The 22,429-nt window shown below is 38.4% G+C and overlaps 2 protein-coding genes across 2 annotated transcripts in view; one reads left to right on the forward strand and one right to left on the reverse strand.

The window, feature by feature from the left end:
* Positions 1 to 22,429, reverse strand: part of LOC140930395 (uncharacterized) — a 114,714-nt gene that overhangs the window by 75,273 nt on the left and 17,012 nt on the right. The gene's annotated exons all lie outside the window — the stretch shown is intronic.
* Positions 4,015 to 22,429, forward strand: part of LOC140930396 (serine/threonine-protein kinase tousled-like 1) — a 109,804-nt gene continuing 91,389 nt past the window's right edge. Inside the window, exons 1-19 of the mRNA XM_073380081.1 lie at positions 4,015 to 4,229; positions 4,350 to 4,474; positions 6,512 to 6,580; positions 7,333 to 7,408; positions 7,844 to 7,895; positions 8,041 to 8,101; positions 8,667 to 8,789; positions 9,896 to 9,922; positions 10,108 to 10,182; positions 10,465 to 10,503; positions 12,280 to 12,351; positions 12,915 to 12,991; positions 13,295 to 13,354; positions 14,051 to 14,139; positions 15,319 to 15,391; positions 16,200 to 16,266; positions 17,619 to 17,716; positions 18,155 to 18,236; positions 18,790 to 18,881. Of these exons, the coding sequence (XP_073236182.1) occupies positions 4,133 to 4,229; positions 4,350 to 4,474; positions 6,512 to 6,580; positions 7,333 to 7,408; positions 7,844 to 7,895; positions 8,041 to 8,101; positions 8,667 to 8,789; positions 9,896 to 9,922; positions 10,108 to 10,182; positions 10,465 to 10,503; positions 12,280 to 12,351; positions 12,915 to 12,991; positions 13,295 to 13,354; positions 14,051 to 14,139; positions 15,319 to 15,391; positions 16,200 to 16,266; positions 17,619 to 17,716; positions 18,155 to 18,236; positions 18,790 to 18,881 (1,454 nt within the window). The 5' untranslated portion in view covers positions 4,015 to 4,132. The remainder of the gene's footprint in view (positions 4,230 to 4,349; positions 4,475 to 6,511; positions 6,581 to 7,332; positions 7,409 to 7,843; positions 7,896 to 8,040; positions 8,102 to 8,666; positions 8,790 to 9,895; positions 9,923 to 10,107; positions 10,183 to 10,464; positions 10,504 to 12,279; positions 12,352 to 12,914; positions 12,992 to 13,294; positions 13,355 to 14,050; positions 14,140 to 15,318; positions 15,392 to 16,199; positions 16,267 to 17,618; positions 17,717 to 18,154; positions 18,237 to 18,789; positions 18,882 to 22,429) is intronic.

A 22,429-nucleotide genomic window follows, 5' to 3' on the forward strand; every position in this document is an offset into this window, starting at 1 on the left:
CTTCCAGTTATTTATAAGATTTACGGCGGAAGGATACATTTGGACAGACTAGACGAACTTATTCATGGCAGCGAGACTGCAAAGTGGGCCTTAAGAGAAAAAGATGAGGGAATTTTGACTGATGGACAGAAGAAGCGGAAATCGACCATAAAAGACAAAGACAGTCTCAAAAAGCAGAAAAAATACACTTGATATGTGTGCAAATATTCCAAGATGCTGCTCGGTGTCCGCTATAACGAGAGAGAAAACAATAAAATTGTGACGTTGGGACCGAATAAAGTGTCCGTAAGTCCGTAGTAGCGAGAGTCCGTAATAGCGGGAGTTTATTTCAGTCAAACGTCTGTAACTTTCGCCGGGGATTTTGCTGCTGTCCGTAATAGCGGGGTGTCCGTAATAACGAGGTGTCCGCAAGGCGGGAGTTGACTGTATTAGGAAAGGTACTGCTTTAATGTTTATGAGTTCCTTGAGAGATGAATTCACCCTTTAATAGCAAAACTCAGTGACAGATGTTTCTGTTAGTTTTCGGTGGCCATGTTGGTGCCCATCCGGATGGGCACCAACATGGCGCCTTCACAGAAAGCGCTCTATTATTTTGGGTAAACAATTTCTTAAAATGTTTCGCGTGTGAAAAATCGTACTGACCTGAATCTTGGCGAGGGTCTTTCTATATCAACCTCATTTCATTTCTCAGATTCCGGAATTTATCGTTTTATTTTTATTTTTGCTAGCGTGACACTGAAAACCAGCAATAAAACTAAACGGGTAATTATAAATATAAGTGGAGTGAATTTGGTCTGAAATCATACACGTGATTTTAAAATCAGATGCGTGCACAGGGAGAGTTCGATTTGATATCACAAGCATGATTTCAGACCAAAATTGCACGACACGACAAGTTCAATTACCATTTTATTACAGCCATTTTGAAATTTCAAGACTCAGTGAGTGCCAATAGTTAATTGATCCAGTTGGTGGTTAGTTGAAAGTAAAATAGTAACGCCTTAAAATCTCATTTTGTGTGCGAAACAGATGCGATTTCTTTCATTTTCATCTGGTATTAAGTTTACATACTCTATAAAATCGCTTCATCATTTGACTTCTTTTAGTTCCTTTTACGTCTTCAGTTAAGAACTAATAAGCCAGGCCAGTCAATCTATGCACCGGACTTGATTTAACGTCAGCTTGCTGACATAGTATTGGAACGATCTTTTCTAAGTATCCACATCCATTTGCTTCAATTTTATTTTTTTCAGTAAGTGTAGTTCAGAGAAGACACAATTATAGTTCAAAGACCACAAAACGAGTTCAGTAATCACAGCTAGCCTTCTGGTGTTAGTGTTGTTTATGTTTATCCGTTCAAGAATTGTCGGGGAGGCTTTCTTTTCGCAACTGCAAAAGTTGCGTCTGTATTAAACTGCGATGATCATATTTCATCTAATTCTTCACCCTGCAGTTCACATATATGATTTTCATATATTCATAACTCTCATCATCATCATTTCACGGTTTGTAACGAACCAATTCAACGACCTGCTCCCAGTTGGCTTGTTGGCTGAATTGGTCAGAGCGCTGCACCGCTATCGCAGAGGTCAAGGGTTCGAATCCCGTGCAAGCCTAAATTTTTTTCAGGCTTTCTTTTCGCAACGGCACAAGTTGCGTCTGTAACTGCGATGATCATCTTTCATCTAATAAGCTAGCTATGTTCAATTTAAGCGAGTAAGGTAGTTGATACCTAAGTACCGTCGATGTTAGTTTCTTAACAGATGTAAAAGACGTTTGATTTTTTGCCTTGATGCACTCTGTCTTTCATTGGTACTTGTCTATATAACTTGCAACACTCTCGATTTATGCCATAACACTTCAGTTTTCCAAGGGTGTGGTAGCCTCGTTTATAGTCTCCAGCTTACCCTGTATCACCAAATCTCAGTTGAATCACAGGAAGTTCAGCCATATTTGTAAGCAGTTCTCTGTTCTCCCGCCAGACATAGTCGTTTATGTCACAATTGCATCCATATAGCGAGGATATGCGCATGATCGATTTAACCTGCACAAGCATATGTAAGGAGTATAATTGCCCCTTCGCCAATATTTCATCGCCTTGGCGTCGCGTGATACCCACCAACCCATGCATATAACCTATGCTGCCTGGACCACTGACAAGCTGTAATCAAGACATTCGTACTTGATAAAGTGCTCGGCGCAGTTTGCGGATATATCGGCCAGTTTGGCCGTGAATCGCAGGACCTCGCGAAGGACTACGGGAGAACGGCAAGAAGTTAAAAGGGAAATAAGGCAATAGGAAAGAAAGCTATGTAAAGAAACAAAACAAAACTACAATAACTGAAAAGAAGACGTGACGTCAAGGAAAAGAGCAAAAGTAAAGAAGAGAGGCAGAACAACAGGTCCTGCCTGGAATCGAACTCGGGACTTCCTGCACGCGTTACCACTATGACACTATGCAACTTGAAACATATTGCGAAGACGTTGATAATATTTTATTAACAGCCTTTTCCCTAGAACTTCCGTCAGCGCACCTTGTATAAAGTTGATCGAGCTCCATCAAACAAGAGATCAGCGACACTTTTGAGAAGAATGTCTGCTTTTTTGACGGTGAAAACCTAACTTAAACACATTTCATCGCATTTAAAAAACAGATGCCCAACTAAGCCGATACGGTATAAACTCGCCTGCGAACAAAACGTGTTTTGCCTGAGTCTTCAGTGTTACATCAAGTTTCGCTCATATCTTAGGGCTAATTATCCAAAATCGCTTCCATTAGCTCTTAAAAATACTTTTGCTTTCGAAATTCATCGCAAAAAGCACTTACCGACTCCTAAAACGACCGCAAAACAACCAAGCACCTTGGACATTGATGGAAAATCGCTTTCAGTGGAATTGCCCAGAAACTAAAAATGCGTCGTGACGTCAAACTACTGTATGACGTCATGGCGGACACGATCGGTTTGCAGCTCGCTAGGATCCACGCGCAGTCCACGTACTGCGCGCGCGACGAGGTTATGAACTCAGTCCGCTCAGCGCTTCGCGCCTCGCCTCGCTCTGAATAAATGAATAGAAGCTTTTGACCTGTATACTTTCTTGTGGTGTTCTTTGACAATCAAACTAGTAAAAACCGGTCAACTTTGGAGACTGATACAAGTGTCCAATTATTACCGTTTGTTACAGGTTTTACCAATCTCGACTCCAGAGCTCTTCACCAGAGCCTTCACTAAGATCTTATGACTGTTAACTGTGTTGTTGGAACCCCCGGGGGGTACTCCGGTTTTGAATCGAAGTGGCAGGGATGATCGATTGGGGCAAAAATCAGCCAAACAAATCTCTAGGGCTTCAAACGAAACCCAAAAAAATCCCTGGACCAAAATTTAAACCCCAAAAAATCCCATGTCGAATTTCCGAGCCCGAAAATTTCCAGAGGAACTAAGCGGCCGGGATACGCGGGAACTGCACGAATCTTCCGATTGTTTTGAACACCCAAAAAACTCCCTACTTGAATTAACTACCCCAAAAAATACTTGCCAAAATTTTCCCACGCAAAAAAATCCTCCGATCATCCCTGTCACCGGGTGAGGCTCCTGCGGTCACTTGAGATCTGGAGAATCCCTCCTGGGGTTAGAACCTCGGGCAAAAGGTTCTCATTTCTCCTTGTGCCTAAAGAGAAGAAATAACTGAACGATACATGCGTCTCAGTCTATGCACAAATGAACCTGGTGCACACTAGTAAAGCACTTTTTAATAATTACCTTAATGCTTTCCAAGTTTCAGTTGGTTTTTGAAACTGAGTAAAGGCAGGATGGCTTACCATCTGTTCTTTCTTGGTTAGCTGTGGGGCGACGTCTAAGCTTTTCATGTCAACGCGGGCAACGTTCTATCAGTAGGGTCTCTAGAAATTCTTTCCCTACTGACTCCCTCCCCTCCACTGTCCCCTCCCCTGTCTCCCCTTTCCCCTCCCCACTCCTCAGCCGGTGGCAAAATCTTGGTAACCAGGCTTTGCGTTTCTCGAGAACTGCGAGACGTGCATGCAAAACATGAAATATTGAAATGAGTTCTGCGAGGAATTCGAACTGTTAGACCATGCGTTTTCCATCTCGATCAGCCTCAGACGATGTCTTGAAATATGGTGGAGCCTACTGGCTCGGGAAAAGCTAGCAGCGTTGTATTTCAGTTGCATCTGGAGGGAAGTGAAACTTCGCAGATGAGCCAGAGAAATTCAAGTAAGCCCATCTGCGTGTTCTGGCCTGCCTGTCGTGTCACACTTCGAAACTAAACTGTTATTGGCATTGTTCTGGTTGTACATATTCCAACTGAAACTTCTTTCCATTGTATTGTTTCAGTGGCAACAGCAAATGACTCGCGGAACGGCGAGGGAGAAATACTTACCGAAATACAGTTTTCGCGCCTTGAAGCACTCGACCCACAGAAACGTGAACTTCTAGAGGCGAGATTTCACACTCCTCGGGTGCGTTAAAATAAATTAACCTCAAATGTTTCATGGTAGATATTTGCCTGGTGGTTTTAAAATTAGGTATTTCAGAACAGCTTTTCTCTGATTATAAATGGACGCCATTTTGTTTGCTTCTAGTCACTGATTTATATCCTGGCATGGTGGTCATAAACTTCAGTAATAAGCTTTAAATTTCATTAGTATTTCTTGCAATTAATGTAATGTATATTAATTTTAGGGAAGTGCCTGGCAGCTTATAAGGAGACCAGATTGGGAGGTGTGAGGGGTGGGGAGGGTAGCCTGATAGCCCAAAGAGATGTGAGCAGAAAAAAAAAACAAAGAGAGGGTGGGTTAGGGTTGAGAGCGAGGGAACGCCTGTAAGACTTTTTAACAAAAGCTCGTTCCCGTATACCAGATTCTGGTATACCCTATGATTGGTCTATTTTGACAGCTCTTGTCAGCACTTTGAGGTTCATTACGTTGATTGGAAATGTGATGCGCTAGCAATGAGGTTACACATCAGGTTATCTTGGAAGCGTGGTGAAGTGATTCGAAATAAGCAACATGGTTAATGTGGAATATCATCTCTAAAGAACAGGAGAAATTTATTGTTCTGAGGCTGGATCTTGTCAAGAGAGTGCAGGGCTTCCAGATTTTACCATTTATTGGCTTTTAAACAAGCTCTTTCCTTTCAGATCTCTTGAGGAATATTAAATACGTGCATGAACCATCTTTTGATATGAGTCTTTGTTTAGCCTGCGAATACAGCCGTTTCACTTTGGCCTTGTTCCTCTCCACTGGGAATGTTTTGTTTGAAAACAGGCATTCAAAATTCAGTAAACAGTGCAGTATGTCGCTCGTTGCTTGATTGACAACTTTTAACACTGGAAACTATGTTCAGATTATTAGCCGATAAAGTGGGTGGAATGACCTTTTGAAAACAAATCTCACAGGTGTTCCCGGGCTCATCTCTCCCTTTCCTCCTTCTTTTCCCTCTAGTTATTTTTCTCTCGCGCTCTTCCATCGCACTGCACTCCAGTGTCCGAATGGGGGTACTCTATACTGCAATACCATAAGAAAAAGTGGCAAATACTGATATACCGTGCAGAAAATCTGCAAAGTACCCATACCACATTTATGATCAGTCACCTCGCGTGTCTAGTTATTGCAAGCATGGTATGCACCAGTAATCAACCCCAGCCCTTGCTAGAAAACGTGTGAAGACCTTGTAGTGATTGGTACAAGTATCTAAAAGCCTGATCATTGGATGGTCTCGGATTCCTTACCAATTTCATCATAGATTAACTGTCAGAAATTTTGTAATCATTTACCACCAAGTCTAAAGTCTTAAAAAATATTGACCTGCATTAGACAGGAGAGTGAACATGAACAGTACTGCAATAATGTGAAGGATCTCCTTTCACCGAATACCATCACTGGCCAAAAGGATGAAAAACTGCAAACTGCAGGGTTAGATGATACCAAAATAATGCTTGAAAAAAGCTCAATACCGCAATACCATAAACCCCCATAGTCCCCTCGGTGGAGGGTATGGCCATGGTTGCATGGGGAAAAAAGAGATACACTGTAGGAAGACTGGAAAGGGGAAAACAGGGGGTTTTGCCCTCCCTAATGTTCGCCCTGTTTGAGTTAGACCCACTGATCTGTTTATATCATGATTAGGGTTAAGCACAGCCTGCAGACACAGACGTATTTCCAGTTGGCGCTTCTCTCCACCCAATAAGTAACTTATGTTACTTTTAGATGAAGAGAAGCGACGACCAGAAATACATCTGTGTCTGCAGGCCTGATGAGAGTGATTAAGGTTAAGTACTGACAATGGTGATTTGGGTTATAAAGTACTGACTTATAGTGGTTAGTTTGTCTTTACCAATAGGACATACTTTAATAAGAAAGATGTTGCTTTCATCAGGTGACTTCTTCTGTGCAACACTGTATTTTTACAATGTTTGTCTACATGTACCACAAAATTGTTTTTGTTATTGATTTCTTGTAATGATGAAGTGATGTTTTCTCCATTTTATTCCCCAGAGTATAAATCAAGATTCTCAGCATAGTAATGCAAGTATTTCCTCAACTGGAAGCGATAAAGAGTTGGAGGTATACAGGAAGTCATACAATCGTCTAAGCAGCAACTGTCAATAATTCCTAATACGGGTCTTCAGCAAAGACATTAATTTTTTGAACAATACATCATACAGAAGTGGGCTTTTTGCCTTCTTGGGTTGGGTTTTTACCTAATTTTGGCAGATCCTCTCTATAAGAGCTAAGACACTCTCTGATAGCAATGAAAATTCGGTAGTGTTGGAAAAGGGAATTCAAAGGACCTACTTGTAACTTCCAGTTGATATGCCTCGTAAAAAAACATCTTTGCTCAAGTTCTATGATGAATTTTGTCTGTGCTGATTCAATTAAAATGAGCAATTTTCATTTCATAATTCAAAAAAGTCATTCAATAATGACATCTTTTGGACATAATTAAGTATTTTTATGATGCTTGGAGTCTAGTTTTCAATTTATTGCGGGGGTCATACACATACAACACAAGCTACAAGCTGTACTAGGATTGCCAGAGACTGTAAGGGTTATGTTCATTCTCATGATAGACCAATTTCAATGTATTAAAATTCGTATTTGGCTTCGTTATTTGCTATTCTTTTGTTTTCTCTCCCCAAGCGTAGTAGCCAAGTATGAATTTTACACAGTAACGTATCGAAATTGGTCTATTACTGGTCAGTTTTCACATTATTTGATGCATGGCAGTCTTTTATGAGACCCGATTTACATAATCAGAAAAAGTATTGTCATAATGAGTCAACAAACTGTTGTACATTGTATAATCCTCTTGTTAGAGCATCACACCCAGTCAGAGAAGTGAAAAGCACTCGGGACGAAAACGAAAAGCAGCCCAGGATGGAGACTCTCCAAGTACTGATAATAATTTGATTTATTCATAGATGCAATGATTTTGATCATGAATACTTTAAAAGCTTTGGACTTCTACCGGTGACTATAGTGACTAATAGAAATAAACAATGAGAACAACGTAACTACATACAGTTGTCGAAACAAGCATTGTTTATAATAAGAATTAATAGACTGCTCTTTACAGAGCTTGCATTAATTTTTGATAACTCAAGTTGAGTTACATGTGTACAGTACGGTGGCTGTATGTATGTATAATTTATATATCGCTGAAAGGTTTTATTCACAGGCAAGTTTACAAATGGTGCCCCATAACTACATGCACATTTAGGAGGATTTGAAATAATATTCATGTTATTGTACCCATCAATAATCATAACTTAAGTTGGAAATTTTTTTACATAATGTTTTTTAAATCATTTTGTTTTTTTTTTGAAGGTGTTCTGAGTAAGAGTGGACGTTCTGAAGCAAAAATTACAGAGTACTTTAAGGTATGCTTTCTTTTTAAAACTTTTTCACAATGGATGTCAGTGTTTTTAGTTCTTACTTTAATGTACATGTAATGAACACTCAGTACAATTAAGTTTTCTTCAGAGAAACTACTCTTACTCTCCTTTTTTTGTTTTTCTGTTACGGAATGATGCTTCTGCTTCACGCAAAAGCCCTCTGAATCTAATGCCATCATTTACATCCCAGGTAACAATTTTGCATGTGAATCATGCTTTTTTGTTATTTCTTGGCTGTCACTGCATGAGTACGACATAAAAATCTCTAATTTTTTGGTTTTATGGAAAATGTAAAAAAGCAGCAATAAAATTTTCTTTCTTTTTCTGAACATGAATAATGGTTCTTAGAAATTGAATTCCAGGAGAGTTTGCCTACATTAATGGCAAAGCAAGTGAATTGGAATAATCGTGATGAAGATTAAAAGAATGTAACTTTACTTTTGGGCAACATTTTGGCTGTTGTTCCCATCGTTGGATCTTAAACCTTTAAGTCCTAATATCCACATACAAATTCTCCAAACTGATCTCTATACATTTTCTTAAAGAACTAGTTAAGAGAATTTGATAAAAGATCAAGGCATTTTCCCTTTGGTGATCATTTTATTAATTCTCATGACTTTATCTCTTAACAATGTATGGATATTATTAGGAGAAAATTGTTGTTGGTCACTATTGGCACTTAAAGGGTTAACAAAGGTTCCTAATGAGTTTTAGGGATGGTTTATTGCTGGCAACTCCTTTATTTTGCATTTCAGTTTCATGCAGACAGTAGTTCCACTTTACCATATCCACTAAAAGCTCCGCTGGCTCCTGAACTGGAATCAGATGGCTCTGATGGTGTTGATTCAGCTGGAATATTTGTTCATGAGTCAACACAGGTTCGTTATTTATGTTTTTAATATTGGAGATTTTGCTGCATGTTGTATTACTCAGTAATTCACTCTGTGCATGATTATCAAAGTTGCACTACAATGCCTTCAAAACCTAAAAATGTGAGTAGAAATGTCATTACAAGTCAGAATGCACAAACAAAACGCAGCAAATGGTAAAATCCAATTTTCACAATAAAAGGGATAAGTGGCCTTTGGCAAAAAATGTTCCCTTTTGAAGCCATTCTTGTAAGTTACTCTATTAAGATCATAACTCTTTCCTATCAAAACTACAACTTCACTCTTACAGTCGAAGGTATGATTTATGAATGTTAAATTGGTGGTTGAATTAAGCACATGTATATGGAATGTATTTCATTTGTGCCTCTCATGTGAGATTTTGCTTCTACCAGCAAAACAATGATCATGATGATAATGAAAAATATTAATACAGTGATTTTGTTACATGTACGTCTTCGTCCTGCATCCTAAAAAATCCATAAAAATCCCCTAAAATGCACAAACGGATATGGCAGAGTCCCATGTAGGACGCAAAGATCAATTGATCGATCTGACGATGTTTATTGTAGGATATTCTGTTCGTATGATTTCTGTGGCTATTCTTGTGGCCATTGTTGAAAAATGCACAATTCCTAAAGACTTTGTTGTGCTTTACAAAAGAATATCCTTTATCCACCTGGTCACATAAAGGGCCAAGCATTATTTTTCAAGTTAGGACTTACTGTTTTTTGAACTGGGACTCAGTGGTTCTGGACTGGGACTCAAAATTTTTCACAAGATGAGTCCCAGGACTCACTATACATGTAACTATTTGTAGCAACATCACTGATAAAATTAAATTAGTGTTACAGTAATAATTTTGTTGATTATAACATGTAAAAGGTTAATGATGATATTGGTCTTGGTATCAATTATTATCATCATCATCATCATCATCCTTTGACCGCCGAAGTGGACGGGACATTCATAGAGATTTCTTCCCAAATGCCAAGATTTGCCATTGCTGTACACAGGTCCCTGGTATCAATTATACTAAGGATGATGATGATGATGTATAGTTGTTTATAGTAATTTAATTTGTCTTTTCTTTGCAGACAATATTGACAACTGAAAGTCTTCGGGTTAGTTTATTCTTTTTTGTTATCATTTACATGACTGATTGCTAAGTTTACTATAATTTAGGGTTAGGATCAGTTCAGCTCATTGTAATCAGAAAACTGATTAAATTAAGACAGTAGTGAAAGGACTACTTGCCAAGTTCTAAAAGCTTACAATGGTATTTGTTAATGTTATTTTTTTCCTGTAGGAAATGGAGGCCTTTTTGTCAACAGGGGTGGCCTCTTCCCAACAAAAGGAAAGCAAGATTGAAGAGCTTAAAGGGGTAACCTGAATTGTGAAGTTTTATTATTATGTTATAAATTATATTATATTATATTTCACTTATTGATTTTGCTCTTCTTACTTGACCCTCTGACATATACATGTACAGGTGTATTGAAGTACATAATTATAGTACGATGTATTTTTACAAATCCCACCTTCCAAGACTTACATTGTATTTACAGCTGTACATGACAATATCAGCAAGCAGTCCTGCTTTATACAATGTACAGGTTTCTTTTATTTTGTTACAGATGATTTACTTTGTTTCGTTTTTCTTAAGCTTGTTGAAGACTACAAAAAACAAGTTGAAGCACAACAGGTGAGCAGTTAGATAAAATATGAGTGGCAGATTGGTTTCAAGATTAACAAAAGCATTATACATCTCACTTTGACTTTGAAGATGACTACTGCACAGGTTAATAAACCATCCTGGATCAATCCACACCAAGTCATGATTGATTAAAATACAGTCCAGGGCTCGAAATAACGGCCGGTCAACGGACAACGTCCGGACTGATTGGGGAGTTGACCAGTCAACTTTTCGTCTTGCCGGTCATGTTGACCGGTCACAATCGATCGTATTGAAAATGAAATCAGTTGTTTCAATTGGTATTAGTATGTAGCGATTCACTGTGCATTGCGAAACGTTGATCTGAAATCCTGGGTGAAATACAACTACAACTACAACCGTTGTTTACAATTCGCGCATTGAAACAGACATTGGGGTTCACGCGCTTTCGGTCACAAAATTAAAAATATGTTAAGCAACAACTTAAGGGCGTCTGAATCGGTCCCGGAGAAAAAAGTCAAGTTTCGCGGGATTTTTAGAGAGATTCGCAGAAAAATCGGCTGATATCACGGGAATTTCGCGGAAATTTTCGGGACAAACTTCGCTGAAAACCAATAGATAAAAACGGCCAATTTCGTGGGAATTTTCTGGACAAATTTCGCTAGAAATGGATTGATTTTGTGCTGATTTGACGAGCGTGTTTAAAGTTTTTTAAAAGAGATAATCACGTTCTATTTTAACAACAACGGCAATTAACAGCCCCAATAATAGCCGAGATAAGTTTCAAATAGGTTGTATCGACATGTATTAGATAAGATTTCTAACAAATTTCGCGGCCCCTCGACCCCGCGAAATATCTGAACCCACAGCTGTTTTTTGCCCCTGGTTTTAAGAGATATTTATCTCATAAATTTGACTGGCCAGAAACGATAAGTGACCGAGTTAAAATGAATTTGGCCGGTCATCGTGTCCGAAGGCTCTCCGGAAATTATTTTGAGCCTTGCAGTCTATCATTTACATGTAGATTAGTGAAGAATAATGAGAGGGAGGGTGACTAGGGGGGCTTAAAAGAGACGGGGGAGGCGTTATTAATTTTCTTCCCCTGAAAAGGGGGGCTTATTAGAGAGGGGGGCAGGCTTAATAGCCATGGGAAGGGACAGACGGCATGCCTGAATAATTATCGGAGGGAACTCTTTCCAATGAGCTGCGAAAGCAACCCCAATAAATCTCAAACAAGTATTTGGAATATTGAAATATTACTTGTTCCAAAAACAGAATGCTACAAAGATTTGACTTTGTAGAGGGGAGCATAAAAGCGGAACTCTCTGCCTCAGAACTTGAAATCAGTTCAATCTAAGAGCATTTTTAAAAGGAACCTGTTGGTGGCTGTCAAATTGTCACCAAATCCATAAATTTCCTTTTATTCAGATTCTAAGTATTTTTAATTACCAGCAGGTAGAGATTAATTTTGTAAACCTAATTTTTGTACTTTAATGGCCTCTCTAAATAGACCTTTACATACAATACAGCTTTCTCGTAAAGAAGTTTTAAATTTATCAAAACTTCCATATTGAAATAAAAGTCATTCGTTCATTGATATTCCACCTACTCAATTACATTTTTTTGTTTGAGAACTTTTTATCAGTTTTACAAGACATTATTATCAGTGATGGTGTTCAGTACAAAATAATTATAACACTTATTTAGGCCAGCCAAAAAGTATACATGATTGGGTATTTTTTTGGTCACATTATATTTGTGGTTACTGAAAAGTCTACTACTCTGTTTATCATTCTCAACCTCTAGAAAGCTGTTGCCAAAGCAAAAGAAAGCCTTGAGAAATGTTTAGCCATCAACAAGAAACTACTTATAACATCTGTAAGTCATCAATACAGAGAAACTTGTATTACATGCAAGAGGACACTGTATTTAGCAGACTTCCTCTATTAAGCGGACAGTAGCCAAAGTCCCCAAATGCGAAAGATTGCTACCCACAAATTTCTCGATTTTTACGTTAAAAAACGTAACTTGGTGAACTTATTTGATTAGTTTCACAGTACAGTATTGTTTTCTATTTCGTTTTGTTTGTATAGAGCTTGTTGCACTCATCTGAGTTAAATCTTCAAATTTGAGTTGCCATCTATGTTTATGGTACTATATTGGTCCTCTTTAATAAAGAAATTCATGCAAATGTATATTGTCATAGTCTCTGGGAGTATTCTAAAACGTTTCCACTGTTTATTTGAATGGCATTTGACACCTCATATGACGTTATCTATCGAAACCTGTATTAGGCGGACATCCTGTACAGCATTCCCCAATTTAGTCCACTTAATACAGGTTTCACTGTATTTACACTGTATATTCAGTAGAGGCTTTTGCAGTGACAATAATATTATGTTATTAACCCTGTCCCATGTTTTTTTTTTTTTTACGAACAGTCCACTCTTGAAAAAAAGGCTGGGAGAGAAAGATGTATGAAGAACAGACTGCGGCTTGGACAGTTTGTTCCTGTCAGGTAACAATTAATAATTAATTTTTACAGTAGTAAAATCTTACCTTTAGCAAGGGTGGCACAGTGGTGAGCGCACTCGCCTCCCACCAATGTCACCTGGGTTCCAGTCCTGGTGTTGAAATCACATGTGGGTCGAGTTTGTTGATGGTTCTCTCCCATACTCCCAGAGGTTTTTCTCTGGATACTAAAGAACTCCTAAGTGTTACATGGGTAAACAAATTACAATTATCAATACAGTTACAGTTTTCAGCCAGTTAAAGATCTTTGCAGATTGAAAGTGACTTATGTTTAACTTTCCTTTTACAGGCAAGGAGTATCATTTGTGGAAACATGGGTTGAAGGACATGCCTTCAAGGAACTTGCTGCGTAATAACCTTATTCTTTTCTTTATTTATTTCTTTTGCTATTTTTTATAGAAGGAAACAATGTCACTGTTCACATAAAGGCTGAAACTAACTATTCTTCAAATTCACAAATGAAAAAGCTGTTAACTAGTAAAATATGCTGATAACAATGGTCCCCTTGGAAAGGGATGAGCATCCATAAAATCCAGTTTTTGAGTTGCAGAATAAATTAATGTCTCATTTTCATCACTTATTATGAGCCTGTCCATTTCCTGATCAGTGGAATCGGTGTACTAAAGAAATATAGAATTAAAAAATTGTAAATAAAAATGCATTTTGTTCAAATTCCAAAATTATTTTGCAGAGGTTCTAGTGGTAATGTATACTTTCATTTAACAAAATAAAATTAATAATTTAAAGGTTATGGGCACTTCAAGATTACACCATTTCAACAAAGCCCATGTAATTGCATTATACTTGTAATTTTTCTTTGTAATGTTTTTTATTGCTGTAGCTCAAAATGAAATTCTGGTGTAAACTCTTTCAACATAGTGAGGTTAACAAAATAATAGTATGTCTTTTTTTCAATAAGCTAATACACACAACTTCACATCAAAACCTTGTATTATAAAAAGGGTTGATTGTCCAAAGGAAACACAAAGGATATAATTATTTGTTAATTATGTATTTTACTTACATGTATTTATGTATGTCTTAGGCAACAAGAGAGAATAAATCAACAAAGGGAAGAGTTAGAAAAACAAAAGAAAACTTTGGCCAAGAAAAAGCCACCCTCTAACACTTCAAGTGAGTCATTCATTTGATTCAAATATCACAATAAGCACAGGGTGTTAGTTGAAGGACAATCGAGTTGAACTTGATAATCAAGGAGGCACAAGGGGTGGTGGTGTGGTGGGCAGGGTTACTCTGACTTTGATCCCCCCTCCCTTGTCTCTGGTCAGCTTGCAGTACAATACACAAAATGTTTATTGCAGTGGAACCTTGATTTAACAAACCTCTATTTAACGAATTGCTTGGTAAAACCAATGATTTTCTTCAGCTCAGCCAAAATTACAAAAAAATGTATGGAAAAAACCCTCAATATAATGAACCTTGTTTTAATGTAAAATTATCCTCGTTGTAACTAACACAATCCATATACGCAAACTTAAAATATACCTCATATGACCAAAAGATAGCTAAAAATGAATGCGAAACAGACCAACAAGGATAAAATTTATGTGTACAGTAGTTTTAAGCAGTTTTGTTGGCCTGTTCTTGTGTTTCTAGTGCTGTTGCTATGTAAAGCTCTGAACTAAGACTATAGCTTCTTATACAAATTTACTGTTATTGTTTATTACAGAAATTGTTCAGATCCGGAAATGCTCGGCGTTGGAAATTAATCATTAACTACACGTCAATATAATGAACGTTTTGCTTGTTTTGCCAAAAATTTGTGAAATCGAGGTTTTCAATAATTTATAACGAGCCCTCGATATAACAAGCAAATTTTCCCAGTCCCTTGGTACCTCATTGAATTGAGGTTCCACTGTATGAGGCTGTGTACAGAGGCTTGCATGTGCTCGGACCTTGTCCCCTTTATCCCCCCCCCCCCCCCCATTCCACCAGTACATGTACCACCATCATTGTCACTTGTTACATGATTTGCAAATGCATAGATCTACATTTAAGAAGCTTGTGTATTAAAGCAGACATCAAGGTACAGAAAAGAGATTGTACAGTATTTTGTTTCTCAATTGATTATACTAAATTGCTCTTTTCTGCATCATTGTGAACAAAGGTACCATCTCTCAGTTTGGGTTGACAATGAAATTGAAAATTACAGAGATTTGTATGAAATTGTTTTCTTGGACCTAATCCTCATTTATTGTGTATGCACGATGGAATAGAATCCCGGGAAGGTCTTGTTTGAAATTATTTGATAATTCTAATTATTAATTAATATTAATTTTCTTTTATTTCCAGGTACAAAAGAAAAGAAGCTTCCAAGGACAAGCAGTGGGGAGAGTGGTCAGTTTGCAAGACCAGGCTCACCAGTGTATGTACTTGACCAATTACATGTGTTAGAACATGAAAAAAAGAAAAACAATCTCTATTTACCCTACACTGTAGCAGGACAGAGCAATTAAATCAGTGCAATAAATAATTCAAATAAAATAAACAAGGTTAAGAACCCAATTAGCAAGTGGCAAACCTGATGGCTATGTATTTTACAGTACAAGTGTGTTTGGGGAGTCAAGCTTGGGCTTTGGAGAAGCAAATCCAGTCCAGTGCTTGGAATGAAGCCAAAAATCTGATCAACTCAAACCCAAGACTGCCTCGTTTCTTTCCTAGTTGTAGTTTAAATCAAGAAAAACTCAGGGTTCCTACAAAGACAGAGTCTTGAATTCTTGAAAAAACTCTCTTACGTGTGCATGTCTGCATTGCACCATGTTTACTGTACATTTGCTGTGCATCACGAAAAAAGCTTAGTTCTTGCCTTTTTCAGGGTCTCTATTGATTACCTATTTGGTAACCTTGAGTCTGAAAAAATTAATAAGCTATTGTTTTGGGAATAGTCTGGAAAAAGTCTTGAATTTTGGATCCAAAAATCTGTACCAACCCAGAGAACTGCATATTAAAAAGTTGCTGTTACTTTCCTGCCACTATATTCAGGTGTGCTAAAGAGTATGCCAAGAATATGATTGCTCTTTTTCCCTTTTGGTATATTTATGGAGAACAGTTTGACAGAAGTAGCTTCAATTTGAGTATTGACTTGATACTGGAAAAAATTCTCTTTACATAAAAAATATATATTAATCTTCTCTAACAAAATAATTTTACGACTGTGTGTACTGTTAAAACAGCCTGTCACCAATGGAATACCATGAGAGAGAAGAAATTTTAAAACTCAGAGCTTTGGCTTTGAAAAAGGTATGTAGATTAATTAATTCACGTGTATGAAAATTGTGCAGGATGATCACAATATTACAATAGCCCATTGTTCATCATTATGGAATTGAATTTACACCTCGTGTGTGTTATCTCAGGGTACAATCTCATGGCACTGGACAAAATTAATTGTAAGGTGCAAATCCACTCGTAAACTGGTTGGACAAAACAAACCAATCTGTACAAACAAGGATATATATACTTCGGACAAGACCAACGAATCCGTAAAAACAAGGATATATATTCGTTTTCAAGCGTTAAAACGTTGTTACCACGTGTGAATCGCTCCAACTGATATCGAGTAACTTCAAACTACAAAAAAAAAACTCATCACGTGATCTAAAAGGGCGGGAAACAAGAAAACAGGGATTCCACCCGCAACGTTAATTTTGACCAGCTGAAAGTGTAAGTATTCTTTTCACACAGAACCACCTTAACTGTCTAGCTGTTCAAAGTACCATGTGAACAGAGGGAACAAATTGGCCAGTCAAATTTTTCAGCTGGTCGAAAATTTTTCTGGTGCCATGTGAATGTCGGGTAGCCTTAGTTTACTGATAACAGGTTGCATGGCTTGAATTGCTTGTGAAAGCAGCTTTTTTAAGCTTGTTGTATTTCATGAGCCCAGACACCATGCTAGAGAAGCAGCCCAGTTCTCTAATAATTGTGATATCCTGTTTTCTTGTTTTCACTGACAAGTGACATGTTATCACTTCAGCCAGGCTTTCCTGTGGCCTTTGGTTGCTTTGAAATACTGTGCAAACATGTATTCTTAATTTTTGGTCCTCTTGGAGCACGTGTGGTAGGAGATTAGAAAAATTGACCAAAAAATGCAAAAGAAAAAAATAGCAAAAGTGTGGTACAGAAGGACTTTGTTAGTATGACAGTATAGTTTTTATGACTTTCAATCAAGAGCATTATTATTTGACATCAGATTGTTTTCTGACCTTTATATTGGGAGCAGAGCTGCCAGCATGCATGTCGGGGTATCATGCAAGCATCTTGGCAGCAGGGCAGTCGTCATTAGCTGGGAAAGCTTGCCACCTAAATACTCACGCAATACCCCCAAAAAGTGAGCTTGCTCACGGCTTACATAAAATTGTTATAACCTAATTAACAGTCATATGCTGGGGTTGCACTGACCACGAACAATAATAATGCCAAGGATGTTTCATTTGAATGGATGCCTCAGAAAATCATTTTTGTTCATGGACTCAAAAAAGTTAAATTGTGTATTTTTGAAAATAAAATAAATCGCACTTTTATGCGAACCAATCTCACAACATAGTGGCTGCGGGTCATATGTAGAAACTTTTGTTACCTTGAATTATCCCCAGGAGGAAACAGATGTCCAAACGGAATTAGAAAAATTAGACAGGGAAAGAATGCTGCATATACGAGAGTTAAAGAGGATACAAAATGAAGATAGCTCAAAGTAAGTCTCATTTTAGTACATGCAGCTTTATCGACTTTGATGTGCTGCTCCTGTTAAGTTACTGTAACTTGTATGGATTACAAAGTTACTTTGACTGTAGCCTGGAGCTTGGCTTCAGCCAGGTAGACAGTTTTTGGCCAAAAATTATGTGAACTGCTGCGGAAAAAAACATTTCTGCCTACTCAATTTTTTTTGTCCTTTTACTTTAATTTTTTCTCAAAAGCCCTTTTTTTTGTTTGTTTGCGTAAAAATTTAGGATTTTTCTGACTTTTCATGGAGGCAGTACAAGGTTATCACTTATTGAAGCCTCGTTACCTGATTTTTAGACCACTGGGTAATTTTTCTAGGGTCCCCGACTAGGTCATCCACAACTTTGATTACTCGCACATGTAGCTGTCTTTTCGCTAAACATCCCCTGTTACTGCAATCGCTTTTCAGATTTAAAGATCACCCCACTCTAAACAAGCGATATCTGTTATTGAATCTGCTGGGCAAAGGAGGCTTCAGTGAAGTTTATAAGGTGAATTACGAAGTTATGAATATATGAAAATCATATATGAGAACTTCTGGGTGAAGAATTATTTGAAAGAAGATCATCGCTGTTATAGACACAACTTTTACAGTTGCGAAAAGGAAGCCTGAAAAAAATTCAGGCTTGTATGGGATTCGAACCCTCGACCTGCGTGATCCCGGTGCAGCGCTCTTAACAATTATATTGAGCTAACAAGCTAACCGGAATCCCGTACAAGCCTGAAGAAGGTTAAGCCCTTTCCCGATAGCAAAATGATAAAACTTCTTACATTTGATAACGAACTTGTTCCCACCACTGCAACATTTTCGCTGAAATTCGTAGTAGAATGACGACGGCTTCCACGTTTTCCCGCCAGAGTGACGTTGGTTCACGCTAGAGCACTACTTAGAACTGAGAAAATCTCTAAAGCTCTCTTATATCATAAGGGGAGATTAGATTCGTTTGATTGTTAGAGCTAAGAGGCCGGGGTATCAACGGCTCGACGGGTGCGATCATTCTTCGTTTTTATTTATCGTCCTTCTTATATTTTGAATTATTTTAGGGTTATGACTTGTTAGAACACAGATATGTGGCCTGCAAAATACATCAACTCAGTAATGACTGGAAAGAAGATAGAAAAGCAAATTATATCAAGTACGTCTGCCTTTACTTTGTTTCACACTGTAGTTCCCAAACCTTTTTCTCTTTGTCTTTTATTCTGTATTTACACCCCTTCTCTTATTCCTCTTTTCCCTTTGCTCATGTCCACATCTTGTTTTTTCTCTTGTTGCAGGCATGCGTTGCCGGAGTACAATATTCACAAGACTCTGGATCACCCTGTGAGTGGCTCTCTTGATTACCGCATTGACTATCAATACTGATTGGGGTTAAGCCCTGAGAATAGTGATTAGGGTTAAGCACTGACTCGAAAAACGGTTAGCTTCTATTAAGGGTTACAGGGGCGGATCTAGGGGGAGGGTGCAGGGGGTGCGCACCCCCCCCCCCCACTTCCTGAGATAACCTGCGGTTTTGTAATACAACTGGTATGCTGCAAAAAAAAACTATGTGGTTTATTGGTGTTGAAGTAGAGCAAGAGACGAGTGCACCCCCTCCTAAAAAAAAATCCTGGATCCTCCCCTGGGTTAGGGTTGATGCTATATACTTCCAACTTAAAGCACTTCGTCCCAGAAAATCCTTGGTAGTCTAGTGGTTTAGGTGGTAGATTGTAGATCCGATGCTCCGGCATCGAATATTACTGTGCCATCCTGAAATTTTATTCCCTAAACTACTGAAGAGACTCAGACTTTCATGAACATTTTATCAAGCAGAAATTTCAAGAGACAGAAATTTTATGTAGGAAAAGGGAAGTGTCTTGTAAGAGCCACTGAGAGGGAAATGTCAGTTTAGAGTAGGGAGATAAGTGCTAACGTCTATTAATGTTACTACGGGTTAACAGACGGCTAAGAGGACGTGATTTGACTGATAAAGTCTTTTTTTTCGCGCATTCTAAAAAAAAGACACTCCTGAAAGCCTTATTCCAGAAAAGTTAACACGGTTATTTTATTCGAAGGAAGTTAATGAGCCCTTTCCTGACCGCAAAGTGACAAAACGTTTAATATTTAATTACTTGTCTCCGTCTCTATGACATTCTCGCTAAAACCCGTAGCAGAATGACGGCAGCTATCATGTTTTCCCGCCAAATGACGCTGGTTCACGCGCGGGCGACACGCGGGCACTGTTCAGTTTAGAGAAATTCTCGTTGCCGTTGTCGTCTTAAAAGGTCTTTAGGGAGTAACCGCAACGACAACCACGACAGCAACTTCGAATTCAAACTACAATGAATTTAATGGGCAAAACAACAATTTTACGTGTGAAGCAAATAGTTTGGTACATTTCTTTGACCTCCACTGCATGAATACGAAAACAATGCTTATTCAAAATTGTGGGAGCTAAACAAGGTGAATTATGGGTAATGTGGGCAAGACATTTTACCCTCACAATGCCCCACTCCACCAGGTGTATAAGTGACAGACTCTAATCTTGCTTCACTACATGCACATGTGGTACGTAACCGTTCTCTTTATCTTGCAGCGTATTGTCCATCTTTATGATGTCTTTGAGATTGGACAGCACTCGTAAGTATATGCTTTTTTTGCTAGAAAATAAATGCACTAACCAGTGCGAACATTTAGTCGTAAAAGTCTGCTTAATACAAATACCTGCTTATCGTGAGAGGTGACAATGCATTTATGGGGCCCATTTATGGAAGTCTTGGAGTAAAAGAATAGTTGTTCCTGGTCACAATCGGCTTAGTTCTCGTGCGATAAATTCACCGACAGTAATGTAGTTATTGTTGTGTTTACTCTCTATTTAATGCAGTTGTATATAGTCATAATTATTGCCTATCACAGAAAAAAGTTGTGATCTCGTTAGTTTTGTAAGAGGTGGTTTAAAACGATGTTAAATCTCAGAACGTTCTGTTTAAAACGTTCCCTATAACAGGTCTTGTACATCGCAGCTATGATCAGCACTGACGTGTTTTTCCTTGATCTTTCAGGTTTTGTACAGTTCTTGAATACTGCGATGGCAATGATTTGGATTTCCTTTTGAAACAACACAAAACGGTACCAGAGAGAGAAGTAAGTTGGATTCGCCATTTTTACATCTCCCCGGCATAATGCACCTTATTTGCCCCCCAAAGTGGACCTTTTCACGGTTTTTTGCAACTTTTGACATGGACAAGTTAGGGAAAATCCGTCGACACCACTGGAAAGAGCGCCTTAAAATGTCTGTAAAATTGCCAAGTTTGAAAGTGATTTGTTGAAAACTAACGAAGATATAGATCCTCAAAGTCGCGAAATTTTACAGACGTTTGTATGGTGGGGGGCACAAACTTGCTCACTAAGCTCAAATTTAAAAATTGGCGTCCCACACAGTGAAATGGGGTAACTATGTACACAGTTACATATCTGCTACTCAAGGTGTGAAAACAACACCATTTTGTGCCGGTACCCAGTCACTGGTTCCCGGGGACCAAGAGTGGACAGCCCGTATATAGTTTCAGAAATGCAATTAATCTTAACTACTTCGAATTTCCTTCGAGACTCTATTGCACGTTTGACTGCGGTGGGCTATGGGAGTGTTGTGGGGGACGAATTTTGACCCAGTCAAACAAAGTTATTTCTTGGTGCTGCAGATGGATGCAATCGCGAAATTATGTAATGCAAAAGACTGAAAAGACACTGAACAATAGATCGTTTTCACTGTCACGCAACAAAAACATAAATTGGAAACCGTCCAGTGGAAGAAGCCAAGAAAATGAAATGTTATAAAAGACTAATATGTAAACAATTTGTCCAGGTGTCAGGTCTTACGATTACGTCATAACCAAAATTTCTTGGATACATAGATAACCCAATTTTCTTACCTATGGTGCTCCGCCGCGAGCTCTTCGCGCGCGCGAGAGCTCCGCTAGGATGGCTTATCATCTGTCCTTGTAGTACTGAAATGACACTTAACCTCTCATCTTATTTGACAGCTTTCTGTTAGCGACAGTTTTAGTTACCACTAAATTCAACCCGGGGCACCTCTGTAAATTTTGATTGTACACTCAGCTTTTTGCAGCCTGCGCCACAGATGAAACTTAACGCTGTGAAACAGAGCCGAAATCCTTGTTCTGTGTAGGATTTGAGTACGCGTTCTTTTTGCGTTCTACCTTTACCCTCTGTTGCTTCAGGGAGAAAAGAGATGAGATGCTTTCAGAAACGTTGATGAAACAGTTCAAAAGGACTTACCTTCGTGTTTTTCTGTTTCTTTTGCCAGCTTTTGTTGGTGATGAATTTTTTCGCTGACGAATTCCTTAGACGTAACTGATGTGGTTACCTTCCTTGCATCTGACAGAAGCAGTTTTATCACGGGCGCAAGCATTGAAGTTACAGGTACGGTTTATATGTCAATAGAGACCTTAATTAAGAGTCGATGTTTTTCGGAGTTCCCGCAAACCGCGAAAGTCAAGAAGTCACGTGCCTAGTGCCTTGCCGTCAGCTTTGCGGTTTGAGGTTCAGGTTTGTATGGCTAGACAACGCTGTTGATATAAGTGAAGTATCACAAGGTCTTTTGTGACCTATTACACCAAAAGCCCACGTTTGAGAGGAAATAGTACCTCTTAGAACTCTGTTACTTATTAATCATCGAATTCTTTT

The sequence above is a fragment of the Porites lutea genome, chromosome 3 (assembly GCF_958299795.1).
Source record: "Porites lutea chromosome 3, jaPorLute2.1, whole genome shotgun sequence".
Classification (NCBI taxonomy): domain Eukaryota; kingdom Metazoa; phylum Cnidaria; class Anthozoa; order Scleractinia; family Poritidae; genus Porites; species Porites lutea.